The following is a 27,551-nucleotide window of genomic DNA, read 5'->3' on the forward strand; positions in this document are numbered from 1 at the left end:
AATTTATGACTGATAGGTGTATTCGCAGTTGTCAGAGAGGAGTTCAAATGTCTGGCATGAGGAAAACAGTGGATTCCACCTGATGACAGTTTACAGGTTTTTGTGATAACCTGGTTATTGAAAAGTAATGTAGCATTCTTCTTTTTTTCTCAAGCCATGTTTTTATTTTGGGGTGCCTTTAAGGAAACAAAAACAAAAGAACAAAACAAAAACCCTAGTTGAGGATTCCAAAAAGCCAAAGTCTGGTACGTTGAATATGCAGTACCATACATGGCTTTCTCAAGGGCTTACTCACCTATGTTTGTGTTCTATGAGTTAGGGTTAAGGACTTCTGTTCAGAGCTAAACAACATTTACCCTCAGTCAGAACTTAAGGAAGAATCTGTTGCTTTTTTAAGTTTTGTAAGATATGGAGCGATCTCTGTGTGAATAATGTGTGAAGTTAGCATCTACTTCACATCAGAATTTGTTTAATTCAGGGCAAGCTTGAGACACATGCAGAAGGGTGATCTAATTAATCTTTCAGTTTTGACAGCCATAAAGTTTTACACAGATTGGTTAATCATGGACACTTTATGGTGTATTGCAGCACTGAGGAAAAAACTCATTTGAGAACTGGTTAGTGAAAGGCAGTTCATGGCATAAATTGTATTCTAGTTTATTATTCAGGCCTGACATTGAGGGGCAATGTATGAACTACATAAAAATCCTGCCACTTCCAGGCTTGCTGTGCAACATAAGCATGTGCAACATTGTAAGAAAACAGTTCATGTCATGATTTCTGACAAGGCAGGCATGTATATAGTCTTCGTGCGACTGTTTGTGAACCTGGGAAGTATTCATTTGAGAAACCCATGAGGAGGTTACAACAAAAGAGGAAGATTCTGATGGATTTTCCTCTTATAGAAAACAGTGGTTGTGCAGTGAAGTGGGGAGTGGTATAATGTTTCTTGATTTAATAAAGAAACCGTAGGAAGTTATTCCTACTGGTCTGTTTCTATATTGGACTTGTCCAACAAGAGATTTCCATAGGAGGATTTGTTGTATTCTGAACGGATAGTGTGGATTAATGAGAACTATTGTGTATTGTCCCTTCTCACTACTTTGAGAACTAAATGTATTTGTCCTATACAAGGAGCTAATACTAATAACAGATTTTCACCCCTCTATTTAGTTTACTCATTGGGTTTGTAAAATTAATATTCAATATTAAAATTAATAATATCCACTAAACCCATTAGGTTTGTAATGTTTTGAGTATGTAACATTTTTGTCTTCCTTGCCATCTATAAAGGCCTGACCAAGTCTATTGGAGTCAGTGAAAAGACTTGCATTGACTTCAGTGAGCTTTGGATCAGGATCTGTAGTTTGTGACTACAACTTACGAATTATTTCCCCTCTCCCCCTCATTGTTGTGTAGAGTCCTGTAGTTTTTACAAAACTGAGTTTAAGTAATTGGATTTGAGAAATCACTTAATGAGGGATGGTATATAATTCATTTTAAAAAGTTAATAAGGATCTGACTTCATTAAAAAGGAATACTTTAAATTTGGTATCTGTTCCCAAGAGGCCACTGGAATTACATGATGCAGCACATTTAAAACTCTGTCTCTTCTATCTTTGCTGCAAGAGGTGCTGGATTTATAGATGTCTGTGAATGTATGTATCTGCAAAAATATTTTGATCAATTTAACTTTGTGGGTGTGCAAAGAAATGATAATCCCTTTTTCCATCTCCGATATAAGACAGTAATTCTTTACTTATCAACTTCTTTCTAAGATGCTTTACTAAATACCTTCTCATCGTCTTGAGGGAGCATGTCCATGGTTTTTACTTTTTTTGCTTTTATCTTCAATGTTGTATTTATGACAGGTTTAGTATTTTAATACCACAATTATAATGGTGGATATTTTAACTCTGTAGTCAGGCCTCTTTTGCTCTGAGCATTTAGGACTTGCCTGACTGATCAAGCATGCTTAAGATGACTCCTTAGTTTGAAACATACTGCAGAAATTCCTTTATCTCTTAGGGATTGATTGATTGAATGTTGATGAAAACCCTGAGGCCTTTTTCATATGCAAGTGTCTTCTCTTGTCCTAGGGTGGAGGTCAGCGCTGGCCTGTATCATACACTTGGAAGACTGTAAATATAATGCCCTTTTAAATGGGAACATACAATGTAAACAGTAGGATATTTGACCAAAGAAGCTGTTTTTTCTCAGAGACATTTAGAACTCTTCTGCTTCAGCATGTTTGTGGCCAATGTGTGACCTTTCTTGCCTGTAAACAGTCCACTCCTTCAGTGACAGGTTTCAGAGTAGCAGCCGGGTTAGTCTGTGTTCGCAAAAAGAAAAGGAGTACTTGTGGCACCTTAGAGACTAACCAATTTATTTGAGCATAAGCTTTCGTGAGCTACAGCTCACTTCATCAGATGCAACCGATGAACTCCTTTTCTTTTCACTCCTTCAGTGTTTGCTCTCCCTGTTGGCGTTTACTTTCCTCTCAGACTGGAATCAAGCCAGGGGGTGATTGGCTCTTTGGAAGTATTTTAGTTACAGTTTTTTTAAAAATTTGCCCTTCCTTCTCATTTATAGGAAATTCCAGCACTTACATGGTGGAGAAAGTGAGGGAAGTATAACATTTTTACTCTTCTCTCCCCCCCCTCCTCTTTTTTTTGCCTAAGAGGTTATGGGATTGAATTTCTGCTTTTCTGCTCTGCAGATGGAATCTTTCTCCTCTCCACCATCAACTTTTGCCTAGTTCTTTAGTAAGTTCAGTTTCACCAACAGAAGAAGAGGGCTTTCCTCTGTCTAATAAATTTTAGTCTCTAAGGTGTCATAAGTACTCCTTTTCTTCAGGAGATAATGTTCTGCAGTGAGTGTAGGGAATCTGCAGGCAATTAGGCCACCCTAAACAGAGGTAGCAGGGATGAATGTGTGGGGTTGTGGGGAAGTTTGCTGTGTATGGGGAAGGAAAATCTAGAGAGGATGTTTGAATGACATTGAGCTGATGTAATGGCAGCTGGATGATGGCCAGCATTCCTAGACTTTGTTGTGGGAAAGCAAGTAGTAATGACATGACTGAAGGCACTAGTCACGGAGGCAGTATTGGGGTGAAAAGAAGGGGAAGGAGAAGGAGGATGTTGAAGGTTGGGAGAAGACTGCGTTGAAATATAAAGAAAGAACTAAGAGAAAAATGAGATGTTCTGCATTAACTCTTGCTTGTATTCTAGCTTCTCCTGAGTCCCCTTTGCTAATATTTGCAGGTGGTATGTAATTCAGCGAGAAGGATACTCAGGATTCTTAAATATTACTTATGTCAGAAAGATCGTGTGGTCAGGATAATCCAAACCAGTAGGCCTGGGGCTAGAGATTTTAGTCTGCTATTCTGGAATGGCAGCTGTGTGAACAGTACCAGCCAGAGGAGCAGGGTGGGTAACAGGAAGACCTGGATGGGTGGCTATCTTGCCTCAATGACTTCAGCAACAACAGTAGCGCCAGCCAGTTTAGGCAGTGAGATGCAGCTGAATGTTAGGTACATCAGAGGAGCAGCATGTGGGGGGTGAATGAATAGGTGGTTTGGGGATAGGAAGACACCAGAGTTGTGTGTGTGGGTCATTGGGAGAAGGGGGGAAAGAGAGGAGGAAGAGGATTGTAGGTGCTAATCAAGGAGGGCAGTCTCTGAAGAGAGAGAGGTTAAACTTGGAAGGGGGTGCTGCAACCCTTTGATTGTTTCTGAGCAATTCTACATTATGATTAAAGGTGAAGAATGGGAGGTAGTGCACAACTGAGGGCCAGAATAACACTGGGCTATTCTGGTCCTACTTGTGGTGGATATGGGTGCAGAGTGGGGCAGGGGGAGGGAAGATATGTCACTAAAGCACACAACTTTTTGAACACTCTGCAAAATAATCCCGGGCTGGTTATAAATTCAGGCTCTGACGTGGCAAAAAACGTGCATAACTGAAATAAATTAAGTAGCTAAGGGGCTTGCCATATTTTGACCTACAATCCAGTTTAAACTATCTTGTTTTTTATTAATTAATTTATTTGTGGAGAAAAGACTGACATTACTAAAGCTTTTGCTTGAAAGGCTTTCTATTATGTGTGCTCAGTCAGACCTTGAAAGAAATTCATTAAGAATGTGTCTTTTAGGCTGTCAGATCTCCATTTACAAGGAGATGTTCAGAACTTTTGTAGAATAAATATTTTTAATAACATTCATGGTCTTAATTTGGGTGTTATAGATCTTAGGGGTGGGCAAACTTTTTGGCCTGAGGGCCACATCTGGGTATGGAAATTGTATGGTGGACCATGTATGCTCACGGAATTAGGGTTGGGGTTCAGGAGGGGGTGAGGGCTCTGGCTGGGGCTGTGGGCTCTGGGGTGAGGCCAGAAATGAGGAATTCAGGGTGTGGGAGAGCACTCCAGGCTGGGTGTGGGGGGTGGGTGAGGGCTCCGGCTGGGGGTGTAGGCTCTGGGATGGGGCTGGGTATGAGGTGTTTGGGGTTGCAGGAGGGTGCTCTGGGCTGGGATCGAGGGAGGGAGGTCAGGGCTGGGGCATGAGGTTGAAGCCATGGGAGTAGCTCAGGGGTGTAGGCTCCGAGCAGCATTTACCTCAAGCAGCTCCCAGAAGCAGAGGCATGTCCCCCCTCTGACTCGTGGTCAGAGGAGTGGCTAGGCAGCTCTGTGTGCTGCCCTGTCTACAGGCATCACCCCTGCAGCTCCCATTGGCTGCAGTTCCTGGCCAATGGGAGCTGCGGGGCCGGTGCTTGGGGCAGGAGCCAGATGGGACACATGCTGCTGCTTCTGGGATCCACGCGGAGCCGCTGCCTGTGCGCACAGAGCAGCCCCCAGCCCTGCTCCCCGGCTGGAGCGGGTCAAGCCCCAGACCCTGCTCTCAAGCAGGAGCTTGAGGGACAGATTAAATCGGCTGGTGGGCCAGATGTGGCCCATGGGCCATAGTTTGCCCACTTCTGATCTTGCTAGTTCTTGCATGTTGGAAGAAATAGAAATTAAAAAGTAAAGCAGGGAGCTTTGTTATCCATGTTTATTCCTCTTTTCTCTTTCTAGCTAGAGCTGGGAGATTGTCAGCCTTCCTTTGCCTTAGATGAGTTCTTTTATTAGATTTTGAGTCTATCTATTAGGGATAGCTTTGGCCTATGGTGATGGGGAAGAAGAGTTTTCAGGGAAGAGAACGAAGTGAAGAGGCAAGCTTCTACTTCAATTTGTGTGGCTTTCTCCCAGTTTCCTTAGACTCTTTTAGCATATATTCCATTAGGTCCAGAAGGACAAGAGTGCTCCATGTCAATCACCCATTATCAGTATCTCTTACTACTTTGTTGTCAGGGCCAAGGGTGCAAAAATATAGGCCATTCCCCCTTGCTAACGTCCCCAGTACAGTTTTGCTCAGACCATGGTGACACTTTCCCATCTCATCCATCAGGACAGACTGAGTGTCTTTCATCTTCCCTTTTACTCCTTGCTGTTTAATGTGAAATGTGTGGTAGACTTGACAGTTGCCTAATAGGTTACCCACGTATTTAATCAAATGGCGGTGGGGGGGAAGAATTCTTCTCCACAATATGTTGCATTCATGGGTAAGGCATGTCAGCTCCCAACAACCAAGCACTCCATTCTTCAGAGCCGGTGACAAAACTGAAACCTGTTTCACTCTTGTCTGTTAAATGAACTTCCCTTGCATAAATCTCTGTGAATGTGAGAGTCCCCTGCCCCCTCTTCCCTGCCCCATGGGTAAAATTAACAAAACTTGAACAATAAGATTTAAACATTTTATCTAAAATTGAATGAAAACTATTCAAAGATAGAAAAATCCTAATTAAGATAAACACTGAGAGGATGTCAGGTTAGTCTTTGTTGCATGTTTTTAAATTTTATTAGTTTTGTTGAAGTCTTAATTTTTTTAAGCCTAGGTTTTGTTATTTACTCTTCATTCCTGCTGGTTTACCATATGCAGTTTAACTAAAGTGGCATTAATTATAAACCCAGCTAATTATAACCCTGAAGGCAATGAAATGATGACGGTTGTTTTAAGGAATTGAGACCAAATGAAGGCATGGTGTACTGTACAGAAACTAGCTTCACTGTGAGGTTTCCAACACTCTTTCCTACAGTATCCTTATTCAGAGAAGCACAATATTATTCTTTCCATACCCTGTACCAGGAACTGCCCAGTGTTGCCAATTAAATAAATTGAATTTAGTGATGTTGGGTGATGTTTTCTAGGGACTTGAGCTGAGACTGCCACGCTTACTTTATTTTAAACTTTGCAGTGGACTCTCAAAAGTGAACTATCTATCAACCCTCACAGCTCCCATATGGGTCAGTAACATTTAGCTTTTTGATTGTTGAGCCAAGCTAATCCAGAGAAGCTAGTTCCAATTATTTTTCTTTTTCAGATGGCTGACCACTGTGCTTCTGTACTCATGATTGCTAAATGAGTACTAACATGCTTTCTCAACACTTTGAAGTGTGAAGAAAAATCAGTGCTATTCTAACATTTACTTCTGTAAACTTAGAATTTTGGGTCAATGGCTCACAGCTACATAAAAGGTAGGTGGGCAATTGATGCTCTTTGGTGACCACTACTTTTTTTTTTTTAAATAGCAATTATTATAGATGTTGAATGTTAAGTGTCCCTGTGCAGGAAAAGAGAAAAGAGACTGGTACTTTTTTGTGTCTAAAAATCTTTGATATGCTGTGTCAAGGTTCCTTCCCCACTCTGAACGCTAGGGTACAGATGTGGGGACCTGCATGAAAACCTCCTAAGCTTACTTTTACTAGCTTAGGTTAAAACTTCCCCAAGGTACAAACTATTTACCCTTTGCCTTTGGACTTTCGCTGCCACCACCAAAGTCTAACACCAGTATCATTCTTATTAGGAAAGAGTTCGTTTGGAAACGTCTTTCCCCCCCAAAATCCTCCCAAATCTTACCCCCTTTTTTCTGGGGAAGGTTTGATAAAAATCCTCACCAATTTGCATAGGTGACCACAGACCCAAACCCTTGGATCTTAAGAACAATGAAAAGAGCATTCAGTTTCTTAAAAGAAGAATTTTAATAGAAGAAAAAGTAAAAAAGAATCACCTCTGTAAAATCAGGATGGTAAATACCTTACAGGGTAATTAGATTCAAAACATAGAGAATCCCTCTAGGCAAAACCTTAAGTTACAAAAAGACACAAAAACAGGAATATCCATTCCGTTCAGCACAGCTTATTTTCTCAGTCATTTAAACAAACAATCTAACGCCTATATAGCTAGATTACTTACTAAATTCTAAGACTCCATTCCTGTTCTGTCCCCTGCAAAAGCATCACACAGACAGACCCAGACCCTTTGTTTCTGCCCCCCTCCAGCTTTGAAAGTATCTTGTCTCCTCATTGGTCACTGTGGTCAGGTGCCAGCGAGGTTATCCTTGCTTCTTAACCCTTTACAGGTGAAAGGGTTTTTCCTCCGGCCAGGAGGGATTTTAAAGGTGCTTACCCTTCCCTTTATATTTATAACGTGCTGTTAGACTGTGACTTAGCCACTTGAGATTTTAATTCTGTTTTCTTTCTAAATTCATTTTTTTCCTCTCAACATCTTCAGGCGTGCACTGGTCACTTTGTTATTTCAGCATGAGTTGTAGACAGCCAGCAGACTTTGATTTAGGAACCTAACTTTCTGTTTCCAAGTTTGAAAATGTGGCTCTGAATGTTTCTGGTTTAATGAGGTTAAACTGAAAGCATTAGGTATGGCTTAAGTTTAAATATTATAAAGGTTGTATTTTAAAATAATTTAATTTTTCTCTTTGGTAAGGCATATAACAGTTTTCCTATATTTTATCTGGACAGCCTGGAAAATGAATCTCATGGGTGGTTTTGTGGCCAGACAGTTTGCTGTGCTTAGATGTGTCTATACGGGAGGAGTTAAGTATGCACAATTCTCTTGATTCTGAGATGGAAAGCTATGTCAGGGAAGCTTAGGACATTGTCCTGTTCCTGTTGAATGGGAGCAGGATCTAGCTTTTGGCTATAATATTGTGTTTTGTGTGTTATCTGCCCAGTAATGTCTTCTATAAATGGTTTGCTTGACCAAATAGCTATATAGAATAAACGGAGTAGAAGTACAGTGTCTGATAACTTTACAAGATAACCAAGTTTTCTTGTTGCAGTCAATTTAGTAATATATAATTGACTATAAAAGTCCCTTGATGCCCTCTCCAACCTGGGAATTTATCTCATGTCCGCTTTATGTACTGATGGAGATTAATTTCCAAGAGGTATAAAACAAATATCAGGTGTGCAATTGAAAATAATGACAAATTGTGCCTTCTGTGCATAGCTCATCTTGCTGGACATAGGCATGCTGTCAAAGTGGGATGAAAGTTGTCCTAATCATGGCAATAAAATAATACCTCTGTTTGCCTTGGGTGATTATTATAAAAGTATCATCTTTGAAATATTGGTGGTATACCCAGAAATAAGACAATATGTGCCGCAAAAAAAAAGCTTCAGATACAAGTCTACAGTGTGTTGAATGACCCCCTTTGTGTTGCAACCATGTACACAACTAAGTATTTAAGTAATCAAAATAGAACCTACACTTACTCTTCCAGCTTCCTGTATTCCTCCTCCCCATCAAAAAAAAAAAAAAAAAAAAAATGGCTGCTCTGATAACATTTTAAAAGAAAGATACCCTAATCAACCTTATAAAAAGCGGTCATGTTCAAAATGAAAGACTCCAAGCTCATTGTCTTGGAGAGTTTGAAATTTGGAAGACAGATATGGGAAGAGGAAGGGGAAAGAGTTACCTTGGATGATGCTTTCTTTTATCTTGTTAATCTGTTCTTTGTATTCTCCTTAAATTACTCTTTTAGGGACTTGGAAGTGGAAAATATATGGGATAGTACAAGAAGTATCAAATGAAAACAGTATTGAAAGGTATTCAGTTAAGCGTATTCCATTGTACATAACCTGAATTTGTGCAGATGTTCCGAATTCTAAGGATTTGTGCACATATTGTAGGTGTGGGCTAAATAAAGTTATATATGAGATCATTTAGATAAGGAGAGAGAATAATTATTTCAGGTTTACATGTGTCCTGTTTTACTTCTTATGGAATAAGGCTAAATATAAAATCTTTGTAAGTCTAAGTAGAATACATTTCTTTGTATTGTATTATTGGTATTTTATTCCTCATTAACATGGAAACATTCTAAATGTATTCCTAAGCATAATTCCATTCCCAAGTGCAATCCTTGATTTTATATTCTTGTTCTCTGATGCAAGATTTTGAGCCTGTGTCTGCACTATTGAAGTTGTGTGGGAGTTTTGCCATTTATCTCAGTTGGAGCAGGACTGACCTCCACAGCATGATTCTGTTCTATAAAGGGAGGTAGATTGATGTTAATTTACCATGAAGAAGAAAATGCTGCAGAATTTACTACCCTCACAGCACTCGTCTTCTGCTGTTGCAGCCATGTGCCACGAAGAGCTTCATGTTGCTTTTGAGAGCTGCTCAAAATGTACTGTTGTGTGGTGCAACCATTCGTAACATCTGTAATTTGGATCAAATGGTTTGTGTTCTTGCACTAGCACTGTGGGGAATGCCCTGTTTTTGCAATATGGCGTTTTTCAGTTTGATCTTGTCATAAACACACTGGTTATAAACCATTATTCCAAAGCTTGATAGTTTAATCTTTTTGTAAATTGCTGTCTCAGGAAATAGCTTTGCCCTGTTTGGCATCCCAGAATACATGAATGACAACGACATAGAAAGAAATGTGCTGAAGACATTATGCAGTTTTTCTGTCTTTGGTTCACCTTTTTTTAAAATTAAAGGCCTGGATAATTCCCTTCACTCTGTGCTCCCATCATAGACTTTATGGGAGCAGACCATCCCCAAGATAGGTAGTCTTTCAGACTACTGTTCTGCAGTGGGTTAGGCTGTCTTCACGGTGCTCTTTTGTCACACGTTCTGCACGCGTGGCAGCCTCTCAAGTTTGAAACCCTACCTCCCCAGTGAGATGATGTATCGCGGGATCCTCTTGGAGTCTTGGAAATCCCCTTCCTCAGATCCCTCTCCCGTTGTGTAAAGGGGGCGCTGATCTGCGGTGAAGTACTTCAGTGTCCTCATTTGTTGGGTTCCATTATTTAGCTAGCAAGGACATGGCTTTAGAAGGGAATGACTAATGTTATTTATAAATCCCCAGAATAAATAATCAGTACAAGGTGAACAGTTTTGGCATTTTATATTTGTAATATTTTAAGTGAGATTTTCACACTTGTGAAAGGATTTGGTTTAACCACTCTGGAAGACAAAGTTAAACTATTAAAAGAACAGGTACAGCACAGTCATTGGCACTGCTAGCTTTCCTCATTGTCCTTGCAGTCCTAGATCTGGAGAGACCACCTCTAGCTCTGGGAAAGATAGTTGGGTTCTATTGTCCGTTTTGTGTTGTGGATGGTGGTGGTTCTGCTATGAGCATTTGTCTACCATAAAATGACTGATGCAGTGAACAGTGTTGACACCTCCAACTCATTTCACCTTCACTAGGCCAATTATCAGCCATTAGAGGCAAGCAACTCTTGAACATTACCAACATGGTTCAGGTGCAGATAAGGGACCTAGAGGCCAAAGGCTTTGTCTGTACCTGTGGATGTTGTCAGCTTCACTCCAGCAGAAGAGATAACATTGCTAACAGCCCAACTTATATGCTAGGGTGACTTGCCAAAAACGAAACCAGGATGCTTTGTAGGAGTGCATAAAGCCATCTCTATGTCTTTCACGTCTGTTTCTTTTTTCTCATCAGATGGGGCTTTGAAACAGATAGGGATCCTGATAAGTGCATCTTACGTAGCTGATTGTATATTTCAATTCCCTGTCTGTTCTAAAGGGGTGAGCGCACACACAGGGGATAGAGTACGTCATACATGCGTGCAATTATGAAGAAATCCAGCTTTTCAGATGTTTCTTCGGCAGGTTGCCCAGCAGGGAAGTTGGTACTTTAGCAATGTTGCTACCTTGTTTTGGAGAGCTGATATATTTTTTAACATCCAGATGGTGAAAAGTAGAATATAATTCAATGCAGAAAGCTCTTAAAGCAACAGTATGGTTGCAGTAAGAGAGAAAAGTCAGGAAAGGCAAAAGTGAAGGCTCCTGCAACAGGGTTAATTTGGCCATGTTTGTGCAGCGGCATCATTTTGTATTCCTGTTTTTTCTTTTTAAATGTTTTTAGTTTTAAATGATAGGTCCTTTTGTTTTTTAGAATAAACTTGTGCAGTATGAATAAGTTAAAGCCTCTGTGTGACCCTCTTGCTTATCCTGGTGTTATATTCTGCAACCTTAATGGAGTTTTTGGATGGAGATATATATATATAATTTATTTTTTTTAAAGGGGAAAGAAATAGACTGTACTTAATAATGATTCTAGCATTCAATTTTTTCACCTATGCTTTGGAGTTCATGTCAATAAGGTGACTGGGGTGCAGGAGAGAAGTGCCTTCCACTTCTGATGATATTGCTGTCATCTGGCTGTAAACACAGTTACTGCAAGGCTGGGTCGCAGATCAAGGCAGCAATGTGTGAGTTTACCCTGTGGTACATCAGCCCTGTCTTTCCAGTGGCAATAGAAATTTGTAGAGATAAAATTTAAACAAAACTTAGAACTTTCCCCTCTTCAACACAGTCACCCTCTCCTCTCCTCTCTTCCCTCTCCATTTAGTGAAGGCAAGGCAGGGTTTTATTTTTCTTTTGTAAAATTTTGTGGTGTACTTAATGATACATTTGCAATATCTCTAATACAGGGATGCCTAACCTGTGACCTAGGGGCCACTTGTGGCTAGTGACAGCAGCTGTTCTAAGGAGATGTGCATTTGATTACAGATGTAAAATGCATTCTCTGAACTGTGTTCTGTGATTTTTAAACAGAAGAATTTGAATCACCCCATTGCTACAGGGAAGAGGAAGAGATACTATCTATCACTGCTTCCCCTGCAGCCCTAGGCATAATTTTTGGCCTGAGCTGGGGTGGGAGGAGGTATTGTTTCATGGTCTCTGTGTGTATATAATGTCTTCTGCAGTTTCCACGGTATGCATCCGATAAAGTGAGCTGTAGCTCACGAAAGCTCATGCTCAAATAAATCGGTTAGTCTCTAAGGTGCCACAAGTACTCCTTTTCTTTTTGTGAATACAGACTAACACGGCTGCTACTCTGAAACCTGCACTGCCACTGGCAACCTGCTGCGTTGTGAAAGGAAGGGAGGAAGTGTGTTCTTCCGGGCTGTGAAAGGAAGCCCCAGGGAAACTGGCTCAGCTGGCTGTGCCTGAGCCTGGGGAAATAGTAAAAGTTTTGATTGTGGCCCCTTGAACTTCTTGAAATATGTTAGGCCCTAGACTGCAAAGTTCAGGCTCTAATGCTAATTGTCCCTGCAAAAGCCTGAAGGGCAGTTGCTGCTCATTTGGGGCTAAGGCAGAAAGATTGTGCTGTGATGTCTGAAAGGGGACAGGGCTTTATAATCTTCTGCTAAAATCGTAGCTCAGGCTTAGAAACAACCGTAAAAATCATGTTTTAATGTGTGCTTAAACAAATTTATCCCAAACCTAGCAAAACTTAGTTTTTAACTTAAACAGGCTTTGGTATGGCTGTGTCTTTCTTTATATGTTAAGTGTGTATGTAATCTAAATTACACTCTTTATTGCAACCGTTGTTTGGAATTCTGTGTTGCAAATTTGTGTTTTTTTTTTTTGGTTGGTATTAACTGTATTTTTTTCTGTCACTGCACAAACCCTTATTTCAGAGGCTTAGCTATATTAACAGGTGGCTGAGCTTTCTCTTAATCCTTTCTTTCAGATGAAATCTATCCAGATAAGTCAAAGTAACCTTTCTAAGAAATTAGAAGTTATTGCCAGGATAAAGAAAGGCAGTCTTAGGAGGTACAACAGAGTTGCAGTTGATAGGAAGAATTAGGCAGCCAACCAAAGCTACTTGAAATAATTCACAAATTTTGCAATACTTTGAAGTGGTTTGTTGAATTAAAAAAACCCCCCAAACAACCCCTCCCCTGCAACCTTACACAACGTTAGGAATTGTCTTGAAGATTCTTTTGGGTAGTTAGGAAATTAACTTCTGTATATTACTACATAATTGTATATCTTTAATAGAAGGGGAATTACAATAGGAGATGATTTCAAAGACCTGGAACCTGCTCTCACTATTAATGTGTTTTTGCTCTTACAGTGATTCTTCCTGAGAAAAGCAAACAGACATTTGTGTTTGTGTATTATATTTAATCTAACTTTCTCTTATTCCATAAATCAGTCCTCAATTCCATAACATACAAACACATGTCCTCACCAAAGCAGCATTATCATCAGAAACACATTATATTCCTGATTCATTGTTTTTCTAGTAAACTGTGTAACCAGTTTGGGTGTAATATGAGTTTTATGTTGCTTCTTTACTTGTTGGTGATGGTGGTGAATCTGCCACCCTGACACATTCTCCTTCTCCATGAGCATTCCCATTTGTATTAATAAGACAGTTTGTTTAGTGAGGTGTTTCTGCCACTTCATTGTATTAAGAAGTTGGTCATAAGACATTTTCCCCTATATTTCTCTCCAATAACTCTCCTGTGGCTACACTGAATTTCCCCTTTATTATTATTGTCGCTTATTGATTTCTGGAATGTATTTTTCTCCCCTCCAAACCATTACAGAATTAAAAGCTGCATACCTGTGAGGATCTCTTCATCAGTCACTATCGGAATGAGCCATTGCTCAGGTGGAAGTTACCAGCCACTATAACAGCACCAGTACCACTATGCAATAGTTTAGGGATGCAGTTGAAGCCTGATTGAACTTTTAAAGATGCAGAATAAAATTACCTAGTTGGAATTTAACCAGAGCACTAGGCCAGATCTCCCTCTTGTGTTAATTTTTCAATTGCAGTAGCCCTATCACATCCATCATTGACTACTGGGTGGGATGGGAAACAGAAGCTTCATTTTGAAGACTGTGTATCTGTCAGGGGCAAGTCCATTTAGTGCTGCTGTTGTGAAGAGATGGCTTTGTAAACAGCGTATTACTTCCTTACCTCCCATGTTACTTCTCCGACAAAGTCAGTTTCCATTAATCACCTTTGTGCCACTTCAGGCCTGGGTCACTTAGGCCACTTACACAGTATTCATGCACTAAACAGTATACTGCACTTACACAGTATTCGTGTGCCCGCTTACGCACCTGATGTTTGCATACATCTTGAAAGGGAAGTTGCACGAAGAGCCAGAACATAGATGAATTGCTTTGCCCTATCAGAGCTTCCACATAGAATGTCATATATTTCCTGGACTTCCAGGAGCTAACAGTGTTTATAGTCGGAGGGTAGGGAGGGGAGTAGAGACTGCAGCCAGACATATGCCTTTCTGTCAGACTGTGGGCTAATTGACACTACACTGGCTTAGCCAAAACAGCTATACTGTTATAGCTATATCAGCAGAGCCTCCTAGTGTAGTCAGTGTCCGCTGAGAGAAGAATTTTTTTCTCCCAGCATAGTAACACCATTTCCCTGAACGATACTAGCTGTGCCAACAGAAGCATTCTTCTGTCAGAATAGTTGCATCTACACAGGGAGTTTTGCTGGCATGGCAATGTCTGCTAAAGGGGTGTGTGTGTTTTTAAACGCCCCTGCCTGACATAGCTCTGTTGGCAACACTTTGTAGTGTAGACCTGGCTTGAGTATTGCTGCTGTGCACTATTACATAGTTGTCAGGTTTTAACTCAGAGGCAGCTACGTTGCAGTGTTGGGCAAAATAATTTAATCCTCTCTATCAATATATATTTAAAATCAGTCCTCATGTGAGTGGGTGCAACTCCAGTGCAGTCCCTACTTCTGTCTAGGGCTGAATGACTCCTGATTTGTACAGTCACTTAGCCACGTGGGATTCTTTGAGATGTGATGTGCTATAAAAATGTACAAGTCCATCAACTTCATAAAAAGAGCATGCACTTTTGTGTGAGTTTAGTACTTTGCTGATTGGGTTTTCATGTTCTGCATGGTTGAGAATAAGATGCAGCTGAGAATGAAATCATATGAATTCTTGTATATATGACAAACTGCAGCTCTACGGAATATACATTTCATTCATTTTCCTTTCTAAATAAGTATACAAAGCTTCATTGATATTCAAAACTGGATGCTGATGCCAGAGTGAGTTAACCATTTAATGTGCAGCCACAGCGTTCTGGCACTAGGCTGAATCTCCTTTTCTCATTGGATAGTTTATTGGTTTAAAGAACATAAGAGTCAAAGGATGGTGACTTGACATTTTCTTGTTTTGTTCTGGAATGCTTTGCTGCTTAATTTCTCAAGAAGAATGGTTGAAAAGGCTGAGTCAAGATAAAATTGCACATAAAAAAAAATCTCGACCTATGTTGTTAATGTGTATTTACATTATTAAAATTGAAACGTTATAAAAATCTCTTTCCCTCCATTCTCTTACTTTGGCATTTCATACGTTTTGGGCAAGGAAGTTATACAGGTTAGTTTCATTTCTTTTTGTGGTCTGCTTCTAGTTATTTTCATTATCTGGCTTTTGTACAACACCTTGCAAAATACACTTACCACTGAGTAAGTAATGATTTTATCTGATCCAAAACTAAGTGTGTGTGTGTGTGTGTATATAAATATATATATTTTTTGCCATAACCATTATAGTGTAGGGTGGATGAGTAGGTTTGGTGCATGGGATAGCAATACCATAGTGCTGTTTGTTTGGTTTCACAAGGCTACAAGTGAATAAATAAAAAACAAATTCTGGACCCAAATTGAATTGAAGGTATTGGTTTTTAATAAAACTTTTTGAAAGGGGAGGAAAATGTAGTGCTGATCTGGACATCAAGTAAAAGCAGAAGTTGTCATGTGTCCCTCACTGCTGTTTTCTGTACCTAATGACCTATTCCAGTGGTTTTCAACCTTTTTTTCATTTGTGGCCTCCTAAACAATTTAGAATGAAGGTGCGGACCCCTTTGAAAATCTTAGATGTAGTCTGGGGACCCCCAGAGGTCTACAGACCATACGTTGAAAATCATTGACCTAATCAAATGTATTTGTGGCTGGAGTCCTGTCAAGTAAAGAGACAGATGCATACAAATAGACTGGAGAATCTGGGCTTCCTGGTGGGATTCCAGAGTGTTTATCTCTTGCTTTTTCAGTGTTATCAGGAGGATTAGCTTTAGGAGACAGAAATGAGCTGTACAGTACATGTGTTGCGATATTTGTTTGAATATGCTGTATATTATGTGTTGTATTTGAGTCAGTATGTGCTGTCACACATTTCTGTTGTTCTATTTGGCCTTGGCAATAGAGGGGAAAGGGTGTGCTGCATTGTGGAGTAATGTTTTTCCGTCTCTAGCTTGTCTCCAGGGAGAGGCGTGCCTGTTGTGAGTTTCCTACAATTACTTCCTTTAAATAATTGTGAAGTGTTGTGGGCTGCTGAAAGCTGTTTATGACCTTTTAGAGCTGCTCCTTCACAGTGACTAAACTCTGCAAATCTGATATGTAACTTTTTTTTGTCTACATACATTGAGTTTTCTTCATAAATTAACAGTGGAGTTAATAAGTTGCCATAAATGTGGCGGTTATTTGTAATGTGGGGTGGGGATGTCATGGCTTTGATTTGTGCATCCTGAGTAGCCCAGCGATAGCTCTGCGGAGCCAGTCTGTTTCAATAGAGGCTATCAGACTCGGCAAGTACTAATGCTGGCAGAATAACATTCAGTATCTCTTTACTTTCAATCTTTATTCAAACAAACGCACGTTCACACTATGCCAGTTGTTGAGGCTTTCTTGAGGCTTGGTATGAAGTCATCTCAGCTTCCTTCAGCTAAATGTCTCCAGATAGACGTGTACCGTAAGGGCAATATGAGCATCCTCGAACATAGCTCTGTCTTCTATGGCCTTTCCATACTTTCGACCTGCCAGTTGTTTCTGCTGATCTCCTCTCTCTTACCTCTGATGGCAAATTTGACTGTCTCCTCTCTGACTTTGTCCATGTACACCAGTGCCCCACTTCTCCAAATGTGCCTGAACAAAACCCCACTCACATAGAACACCGTCTGGGCATTGCTGTCAGCCAGAGTCTCCAGGGATCTAGAGACTGGTTCATTTCCTCCTGCACTCCTCCATCCTGAACATTGTTAATGGGGAACACAATTCCTGGTCTGTGGCAGAATTCTTATGCTCTTTTGAGGAACTGGATAGAATTTTTCATGCCTGTGGGTAAACACACTAAGCCCTATTAGCCATTTCTAAAGCCTTCCTCCCGTAACACTTGGCTTGTTTTTACTGCTGCGCTAAATCGGCGCTGCTGAAATTGATGCAATTGACGTTTACGTACGTCGATGGGAGATCCACCTCAACAAGAGACAGAAGCTATGTCGGCAGGAGAGCTTCTCTGACTGCCATAACGCAGTGTACACACCGCGTTAAGTCAATGTAAATTACGTCGCTCAGGGGTATGGTTTTTTTACACCCCTAAGCAATGTAACTTACATCGACTTCAGTGGTAGTTTAGAGGAGGCCTTAGAGACAGCTGACAGTGCTTCGTCTGTCTGCCAGGATGATTCCTTTGGTTCTAAAATCCTACAAGTGGTAAGGAAAGCCCCACCTCAGCTTGGTAGGTTGTGCTATGTCCATCTGTCCCTGCATGTCTGAGAGTTAGAATGGGAGAAACATTATCTATAATGAGGGAAAGTTACGGTAATTCCTTTATCCTCCCATTCCACATCCCGCCGCCTTCTCCTCTGAGGCAGCTATGCCACGATGAAAGAGAGAGTAAGGAGGATAAAATACAAAGAACCTTTTCTTTAGGGTTCTGGAAATCTCATTGAAGGGAAGTGGGGCAGACTGGTGCCTTTAATGTAGAGCTTGACTGACCTTTTGCCTATCTTTTGTACTTATATGGTCCCCAGCACTGGAGTAACTGAATGCTTCACACTGTTTGTAATAAGAACAGGAGTACTTGTGGCACCTTAGAGATGAACAAATTTATTAAAGCATAACCTTTCGTGAGCTACAGCCCACTTCATCGGGTGCATAGAATGGAACATGTAGTAAGAAGATATCTATCTACACACACACACACACACACACACACACACACACACACACACACACACACACACACACACACACACACACACAGAGAGAGAGAGAAGGTGGAAGTTGCCATACAAACTGTAAGAGGCTAATTAATTAAGATGAGCTATTATCAGCAGGAGAAGGCTGTTACTCTGAAACCTGTGTTAGTCTGTATTCGCAAAAAGAAAAGGAGTACTTGTGGCACCTTAGAGACTAACCAATTTATTTGAGCATGAGCTTTCGTGAGCTACAGCTCACTTCATCGGAGTATGCATCCGATGAAGTGAGCTGTAGCTCACGAAAGTTCATGCTCAAATAAATTGGTTAGTCTCTAAGGTGCCACAAGTACTCCTTTTCTTTCAGCAGGAGAAAAAAACTTTTGTAGTGATAATCAAGATGGCCCATTTAGACAGTTGACCAGAAGGTGTGAGGATACTTAACATAGGGAAATAGATTCAATATGTGTAATGACCCAGCCACTCCCAGTCTCTATTCAAACCCAAGTTAATGGTATCTAGTTTGCATATTAATTCAAGCTCAGCAGTTTCTCCTTGGAGTCTGTTTTTGAAGCTTTTCTGTTGCAAAATTGCCTCCCTTAAATCTTTTACTGAGTGGCCAGAGAGGTTGAAGTGTTCTCCTACCGGTTTTTGAATGTTATGATTCCTAATGTCAGATTTGTGTCCATTTATTCTTTTGCCTAAAGACTGTCTGGTTTGGCCAATGTACATGGCAGAGGGGCATTGCTGGCACATGATGGCACATATTACATTGGTAGATGTGCAGGTGAATGAGCTCCGGATGGTGTGGCTAATGTGATTAGGTCCTATGATGGTGTCACTTGAATAAATATGTGGACAGAGTTGGCATCGGGCTTTGTTGCAAGGATAGGTTCCTGGGTTAGTGTTTTTATTGTGTGGTGTGTGGTTGTTGGAGAGTATTTGCTTCAGGTTGGGGGGCTGTCTGTAAGCGAGGGCTGCTCTGTCTCCCAAGATCTGTGAGAGTGAAGGGTCATTTTTCAGGATAGGTTGTAAAACTTCGATGATGCGCTGGAGAGGTTTTAGTTGGGGGCTGAAGGTGACAGCTTGTGGCGTTCTGTTGTTTTCTTTGTTGGGCCTGACCTGTAGTAGGTGACTTCTGGGTACTCTTCTGGCTGTCAATCTGTTTTCACTTCAGCAGGTGGGTATTGTAGTTGTAAGAATGCTTGATAGAGATCTTATAGATGTTTGTGTCTGTCTGAGGGATTGGAGCAAATGCGGTTGTATCTTAGAGCTTGGCTGTAGACAGTGGATTGTGTTGTGTGTCCTGGATGGAAGTTGGAGGCATGTAGGTAAGTATAGCGGTCAGTAGGTTTCTGGTATAGAGTGGCGTTTGTGTGACCATCACTTATCTGACATCAGGAATCATAACATTCAAAGACCGGTAGGAGAACACTTCAACCTCTCTGGTCACTCAGTAAAAGATTTAAGGGTAGCAATTTTGCAACAGAAAAGTTTCAAAAACAGACTCCAAGGAGAAACTGCTGAGCTTGAATTAATATGCAAATTAGATACCATTAACTTGGGTTTGAATAGAGACTGGGAGTGGCTGGGTCATTACACATATTGAATCTATTTCCTTAAGTTAAGTGTCCTCACACCTTCTTGTCAACTGTCTCAATGGGCCATCTTGAGTATCACTACAAAAGTTTTTTTCTCCTGTTGATAATAGCTTATCTTAATTAATTAGCCTCTTACAGTTTGTATGGCAACTTCCACCTTCTGTGTGTGTGTGTGTGTGTGTGTATATATATATACACGAAAAATATACGAAAGCCCACGAAAGCTTATGCTCAAATAAATTTGTTAGTCTCTAAGGTGCCGCAAGTATAATAGGTTAACTTATCTTTGTAGTGTAGATATAGTCTTAGTGACTTGCCCAAGGAAGTCTGTGTCTGAGCAGGGACTTGAACCTTGATCTCCAGTGCTAGACTAGTGCCTTAACCTCCTGGACTATCTTTTCTCTCTGCTGCTTGATTCCTGAAGCCATGTATACATTACACATATGGGCCACAGTTCCTGTCTGAAGGCAGTGGGAGCTACAGGTGCTCAGCGCCTCTAAAATCAGTCTGTATCCATCCTTCAGTGTCTCTGTTCATAGAATAGATAGAAAGGACTAGGACAACAGGAATTGTTGGTCTAATTGATCTTTCCTCTGCACTCTGCTCATTGGGATGGATGTGCCTTGTTAGCTATTTGCTCTTGCCAAATGAAGCCACTGATTACAAGTGTCCAGCTCATCAACTCCCCATCTATTTTCAAATCTCATCTGAAAGCATATCCATTATCTCGGTCTCTGTACCTCTTGATTTCACGCATTCTGCTATTTATTTTAACTTTCATTGTGGTGGTCAACTCTATAAAGCATTTTGGGATAAAATAATTTTAATGGCAGGTGCTATAAAGAATGAAGTTGTATTTTATTCTTTAGACATATTAGGCCTTATTCTGATTTTGCCTTGACGTTAACCCGTTAGTAGTGTTTCTATTTAGAATAAGGCCATGTCCATGCTACAGCCCCTGTAGCCACACAGCTACAGTGCTACATCTATGTGCTGTATCACTGTAGTGTAGACAGTTCCTACATCAGTGGAAAGCGTTATTCCGTCTGTGGTGTTTGATCCATCTCTGAGAGACGTGATCGCTAGGTTAATGGAGGAATCCTTCCATGATCTAGCCGCATCTACCTACCATCGATCTAGCTGCTGATCTAACTATGACACTCACGGTGCAGAATTTTTCATAGGCCCCGAGCGACATAGCAAAGTTGACCCAAGTTTTAACTGTAGACTGGGTCTATATCTGAGAGGAAAATCACCCCCATTAAGTGAAGTTTTAATTTCATTTTCTCCCTTTTATATTCAGTCTGGAATGTGTTTGCTTTTTGCCTTCCTTTGCTGAAAAGCTTTTTAGGCCTAGTCTAACATCTGGAGACCGTTCAGAGGATTAAATAAATTATCTCCTAACTTCAGTGGTTCTCTTGGCCTTATCCTCTCTCATTTTCCAATTTTACTCTTGTGATCTGTTCCCTTTGGTTTCTTAGTCTGTGTTAAGCACTAGCAATAGAGAGAAATCTGCTTTTGGAATAACATTGGTTCTTATCTCTGCAGAGAAGCATGTTTTGCGCTTCAGTATTTAGTTAAAGGACGCCTGAAGAGCAGTGAATGTGACATTACTACTGTAAGTGTGCTTGACATAAAAAATCAGTTGAGAGAGGCAGTTTAAGGAGGAGATTGAATATTCGAATTTGCTTTAATAGTGATATAAGTGATTTAAAGAAAAAAAAAAAGTTTGAGAGGGCCTTCTGTGTTGTTGAATATAGCCAAGGCAGGAGGCTTTTAAGATAGGATAGGACATTAGGGCTTCGTATGGGCTCTGTGTTCCTGACTATTTGATCAGGACTAAAAGCAGGAAGCTTGGCTTCTGTAGAAAATGGATGGACCAATGGATACGTCTATATGAAAAGCAGTAGTGAAGTGGAAGAATTGATTTGAATTAAATTACAGCAATACACAACATCAATATTTGAAATTATAGTGAGTTAAAATCCCCCAAACCCTAGTCCAGTGGTTCTCACAACAGATTTTTTGGTCGCCTCTGAGTACGGCCACCAACTCTCACTGGTGGCCGCACTGATGCTTTTTTCTAAAATACTTAATTAAATTTAGGAGAAAAAATTAAATATGCGAAGATTCACATCCAAATCATTGTAATTTATGTTAGTAGGATTTTTTGGCAGATTCAATAATAAAAATAATGCTGCCTCCTTCCCCCCCCCCCCGCCCCGCTCTTAATGGGACCTGGGGCTTGCTGTGAAAAGTAATATTTGTGTATTTGTTAATATCACAGTCTGCTTTGTAGCTACCTGGGAGGCTATGATAAGTGATATTAACAAACACACAAGTATCACTTTTCACAGATAGCTAGTAAGTCTGCTCTGAAAAGTGGTATCTGCATGTTTGTTAATATTTTTCTCAGCAAGCCCCAGGACCCATTAACCCCTGGATGGGGGCGGGGGGAGGGAATTAGGGGGTGGCAGCAGGCAGCGGCCGAAGGCAATGGCGGGGGATGGATGCAGGGCTGGGGAAGGCAGCGGGGGCCCGGGGCAATGGGGGTGGGGCAGGGGCGATGGGTGATGAGCCCCACTGTTGCATGGCCAGAGCCAGAGCCTGGTGTCTGCTGCCATGTGGCCAGGGCCAGGACTCAGTGCCCATGGCCAGAACCCGGAGCCAGGAACAGGACCTGCATGGCTGGAGCCAGGGATCGGAGCCTGCTGCCATGCAGCCGGAGCTGTGGGTCAGTGCCCAGGGCTAGTGCCTGCCACGGCAAAGCCAGAGCCCGGAGCTGGGTGCCGGAGCCCAGGAGTGCGTGGCTGGAGCTAGGAGCCAGCGCTAGCAGCTGTGTGGCCAGAGCCAGGGGTCGGCACACAGGGCCAGCTCCTCTCACTGTGTGGTCGGAGCCCAGGAACAGAACTGTGGGTCAGCGCCTGCTGCCATGCAGCTGCGGCAGGGGATCAGCGCCAGGGCTCAGGCTGTGTGGCTGGAGCTCAGGGCCAGCACCCGCCACCGCGCAGCCGGAACTGGGGGCGAGAGGCCGACTGAAGCCAGAGCCGGGAGTTGGTACCTGCTGCCCCATGGCCAGAGCCAGGGGTTGGCGGCCAGAGCCCTGCGGTTGGAGCCCGCTGCCTTGTGGCTGGGGCTGGCGGGGTGGTGCCTGTGGCCAGCGCCTGCCACTGCATGGCGGGAGCCCAGGATTGGAGCTGGGAGCCAGCACCTGCTGCCACGCAGCTGGAACCAGGGGCCGGAGGCTGAAGCCTGGCAGCTGGAGGCCAGGGCAGCGTGGCCAGCGCTGGGGGTGTGTGTGGCAGTACCCGCCGCTTCACGGTCAGAGCCTGGGGTCGCATGGCCAGGTTAATCAAGTCCTGCTGCTGGAACATGCCGCCCGAACCCCTCCCTCCAACCTGGGTCAAAAACTCACCTTTCTCCTGCAGCATTGTGCCCCACCTCTTTTCAGGGCGATGCATCAAGGAGCTACAAGGAGGGAGGAAAAGCAGCCGATGCTTTGCCATTCTCCCCCGCATCACCGCCCAGGAGACTGTCATGGCCGCACGAAAAGCCCTGGGTGGCCATGTGCAGCCACGGCGGCCGCATTTGAGAAAGGGTTTGGGGGGTTTAACTCACTAAACTTCCAATAATACTGATGTTGTGTATTGCTGTAATTTAATTCAAATCAATTCTTCCTCTTCATTACTGCTTTTCATATAGATGTATCCATTGCTCCAGCCATTTTCTACAGAAGCCAAGCTTCCTGCTTTTAGTCCTGATCAAGTAGTCAGGAATACTGACAGCCCATGTGAAGCCCTAACTGTGTCGTATCCTATCTTAAGAGCCTCCTGCCTTGGGTATATTGAAGGACACAGAAGGCCTAGTCTAACGCCTTTCATTGCTTCTGTTCTCTAGTTAAGGATGCATCCGATGAAGTGAGCTGTAGCTCACGAAAGCTTATGCTCAAATAAATTGGTTAGTCTCTAAGGTGCCGCAAGTACTCCTTTTCTTTTTGCGAATACAGACTAACACGGCTGTTACTCTGAAACCTGTCGTTAAGGAGTATGTTTGCTGTAGCTTTGTTGTTGAAGTGCTGTGATGTGTTAGTATCTGTTACAAGTAGAGCTAAAACCTTGATCTATCACGTAGTTGTCACTAAAATGCTGTGCCTGCCTCCAGCATAGAGGGAATACAAATAGTCTTTCCTATGTTATATTGTTTCTCTGAAGGCAAAAAGATGCATTGAAATTCCCTGAGTAGCACATTATGACATTGCTAAATGGTTTTCTATGTCAAGTAGAGAGATACTTACACAATGTTCAGAGGAATTAGGCAATCTTTTCAATCCATTTATCAAAGCATTTGTATTGCACAATTCAAGTCCATTTCTGCAATAAGAAGTGTTGGCTTACAGCTTTTTTAAATTAAGAAGCTACTAGGTAGGACAGACAGACACTGCTGCAAGACAGAAGTTTGCAAAACCATTTTTTCTTCCCTCTGATAGGAAGGGATGTAGAGTCTTCCTCAGAACCCTCTATCTATGATATTCAGAGTATATCTTAGGCCTGATCTAAACACACAGTTGCACCAGTGTAAATAAAGGCATGATTTGAAACTGATTAGTTAAATCAGTGGAACTTTGTGAACAAATGTTCTTAAATTGTTTTTTTAAACCTGGCTTATTTCAGTTTAGCCTGCACTCTGTAAATTTGCAGGGGCAAATTAAATTGGTAGAATTCTATGCACACAGGAGATTTTATCAGTTTAACTACACCAGTTTATTAAACTAGTAAGAGATTGTGTGTGTTTGTAGATAAGTCTTTAGATAATGTCTATGATAGTATCCTTTGCATTTGGAAGGGTATTTGTGTTTTGGATGAAAATGGATATTTCACAGAAACACCTCCACACCAGAAACACAAAAAGAAGAAAAAACTCAGTGGTTTTTGCTCAATTTACAAAAGTCAGATCTGAATCTAGGTTTACAGCTCCTCAGTGTTTGGGAGTGGCAGAATCTGGGGCTCGAGGTCAGTTATTTTCTCTCCAGCAATGAAACTGTTAAAATGAGCTTAAGAATCCAAGAAAATCTCTTATCTATATTGTGTGTGGAATGAGAGTGCATTATTTTGCTGGTTTGGGAGGGCATCATCTGATAGTGGTCATGTGTGCTGACAGCACTGAATCATTGTTTGTATGTCTGTAAACAGGAATTATTATATAAAATCTCAAATGCTCTCAAATGAGTGCTTATGCAGCTTTTGGTAAAGTAAAGGGAAGAAGGTATAGTAAAGATTGCGCTGGATTTGTGTATTTTTTTTTTTTATTGAGTTTATCACTTGCAAAAGATTCCGGCTGGACTGTGTGGATGTCATCTTTCATCACCATATCAGGTTCAACACAGGTAGCAGCAGTGGTAGCTTAACCCACTGGCCCACAAATGGGTGACAACTCTCATCTGCATGGGAATCATCTGTTCGGGGGAGAGGGAAATTTACTTTCAGAAGTTGACCGTTTTTCTGACCCGCTGACCAGGATGCCATTTATAATAGAAGTCGTGTGATATGGGTTATCTGCTAGGAAGTCATCTGAGAGAGACTGTTTTCATGATTGCTTGGTGCCATTTCTGCAGAGGTATATTATGCATTGTAATGTTTACTGCTGGTGCCTCTTCCTCTTGTCTGTTGAGTGAACAGACATCTTCTAAAAATTGTGGCCTAGCATTGATGCTGCTGGTACTAGTTTTGATTTCACCTTGGCTGCTAAGCAGCTATTTCAGGGTTACAGCTTCTGAGCACTAAGAACACAGGTTCTGTTAAATGCAAATCTGGAATATGAATTTTCAGAAAAAAAAATAAAACGGGGCTAAACTTTAATTTTCTTGACATTTTTAAGGCATTGTGGTTGCTACATGAATATCAACTGCGTTTGTTTTTGTTTTGGTGCTATATATATGTTTTCTAAATTTATTATGTTGAAGCCAGGGCAGGTAGACTTTGCAGGGCTTTCCTTTCTTTTCCCATTCCCTAATGCAAAACATTCTCCAGAGATTTATTGTGAAATATACAAATTTAACACAAATTCTTGGTTACCCAGTCTTGCACTTGCCTTTCTTAACACAGCATATTCTGATGTCTTGTCAGCTGCTCTGTTTACAAAGAACCATATCATACTGCCATGTGCCCCAAAACCACAACTCTCTCTTCAAACGAAGGTTTTGGAAAATGTCTTTGCAGCAGGCGGGTAGTATTTTGCCTGAAACATATGTCAGAAGGTGTTGATACTACTGGGAAAAGGGTTAAGTGGATTCAATTGACCCAGGCCTAGTCTACACTAAAAAGTTAAGTTGATCCAGCTATGCTGCTCGGGTGAAATCCACATCCCTGAGCGACATAGTTAATATACGCTAACCCCCTGCGTAAACAGTGCTTAATAAATGGAAGAATTCTTCTGTCAGCTTAGCTACCATCTCTCGGGGCGGGGATTACGTAGACCACTAGAAGAACCCTCCTGTTGGCGTAGGTAGTGTCTACACCAGAGGTCCCCAATCTGTGGGGCACGCCCCCGTAGGGGGCGCTGAGGAACATTTGGGGGTGTGCGGTTGGGACCCGGGCCAACCCCCACTGGGTGGTGGGGAGGGAGTGTCACCCTGCTCGGCTCCTGGCCTCGGCCCAACTACTGGCCCTGTGCCCAGGCTCTTGGCTGTGGCCCGTGCCCAGGGCTCTCTGCTCCCAGCCCTGCACCTGGAACTCCGCATTCACCCTCAGCTACGGCCCTGGCCTTGACCCCTTTACCCTTGTTCGCATCCCCCATTCATGGAGCCGCGGCCCTGCTACTGGCCCTGGTGGGTAAGGAGGGCACAGATGGGGTAAGGGAGGGGCATGAGGTAAAAAGTTGGGGAAGCACTGGTCTACACTGACGTGCAACAGTGGCACAGCTGAAGCCCTGCAGCTGTGCTGCTGTAGCGTTTCAAGTGTAGACAAACCCTTTGCTTTAAGATGGCTTGTTATCCCACTTGGGTATAAAGGAAGGTGGGAATGGTTCTCTAGAGAACGGCCGCTGATGTGGATTATCAATTGTGGGGCTGTTTTTTCGTAATGTGGACAAGTCTGTTGGGAACTGGACTTATCAAATTCATTTCACATAGGTCATTGAAACAGCACCGGATAGTAACAACTTTTTGGTCACTGTTTACTGTTACAGTTTCAGGATAACTGCACCTGTATTGGAGTAACTATTTCTTAATAATCCTGCAGTATCTAAAAACATTGAGGTTAATTTAGTCTTGTAAAAGGTCACTTGAGAAACTATTACAGAAAAAGAAGCCTTATGGGAGCAGGACTGAAGGTAAGATTTGTGATTAACACATCCCTGTGTCAGAATCCTTTTTTGGAATTTAGTTCTTTACTTGAACAAGTTTTTTACTGACTTAGGGTTGTATGTAGTTTAGTATTTGTTTCCATTTAGCTTCTTTTTGCCTTCTTACCAGAATTCTGAGGATGGAATGTTCTTACTCTACTCTGATCTGGCATGTATTCTTCCCTGTAAAGATCCCTCGTTAATAGGGCTGTCAATGAATCACAGTTAACTCAAGCGATTAACTCAAAAAAAAAAAATTAATCATGATTTAAAAAAATTGCGATTAATCACACTGTTAAACAAGAGAATACCAATTGAAATTTTATTAAATATTTGGCATGTTTTTCTGTATTTTTCATATATATTGTATTGTGTTGTAATTGAAATTAAAGTGTGTATTTTTTATTACAAATATTTGCACTGTAAAAATGATAAAAGAAATAGTATTTTTCAATGCCCCTCATACAAGTACTGTAGTG

The 27,551-nt window shown here is 41.6% G+C and overlaps 1 protein-coding gene across 4 annotated transcripts in view; it reads left to right on the forward strand.

Annotated features, from left to right (window-relative positions):
- The window catches only part of CCNY (cyclin Y), a 225,661-nt gene that overhangs the window by 41,667 nt on the left and 156,443 nt on the right, over positions 1 to 27,551 (forward strand). The window contains exon 2 of one of the 4 annotated variants that reach the window (XM_048837696.2): positions 6,417 to 6,570. The exons of the other annotated variants lie outside the window; for them this stretch is intronic. Within the exon in view, the coding sequence (XP_048693653.1) occupies positions 6,549 to 6,570 (22 nt within the window). The 5' untranslated portion in view covers positions 6,417 to 6,548. The remainder of the gene's footprint in view (positions 1 to 6,416; positions 6,571 to 27,551) is intronic. 4 annotated transcript variants of the gene reach the window in all.

The sequence above is a fragment of the Caretta caretta genome, chromosome 2, assembly GCF_965140235.1.
Source record: "Caretta caretta isolate rCarCar2 chromosome 2, rCarCar1.hap1, whole genome shotgun sequence".
Lineage (NCBI taxonomy): Eukaryota > Metazoa > Chordata > Testudines > Cheloniidae > Caretta > Caretta caretta.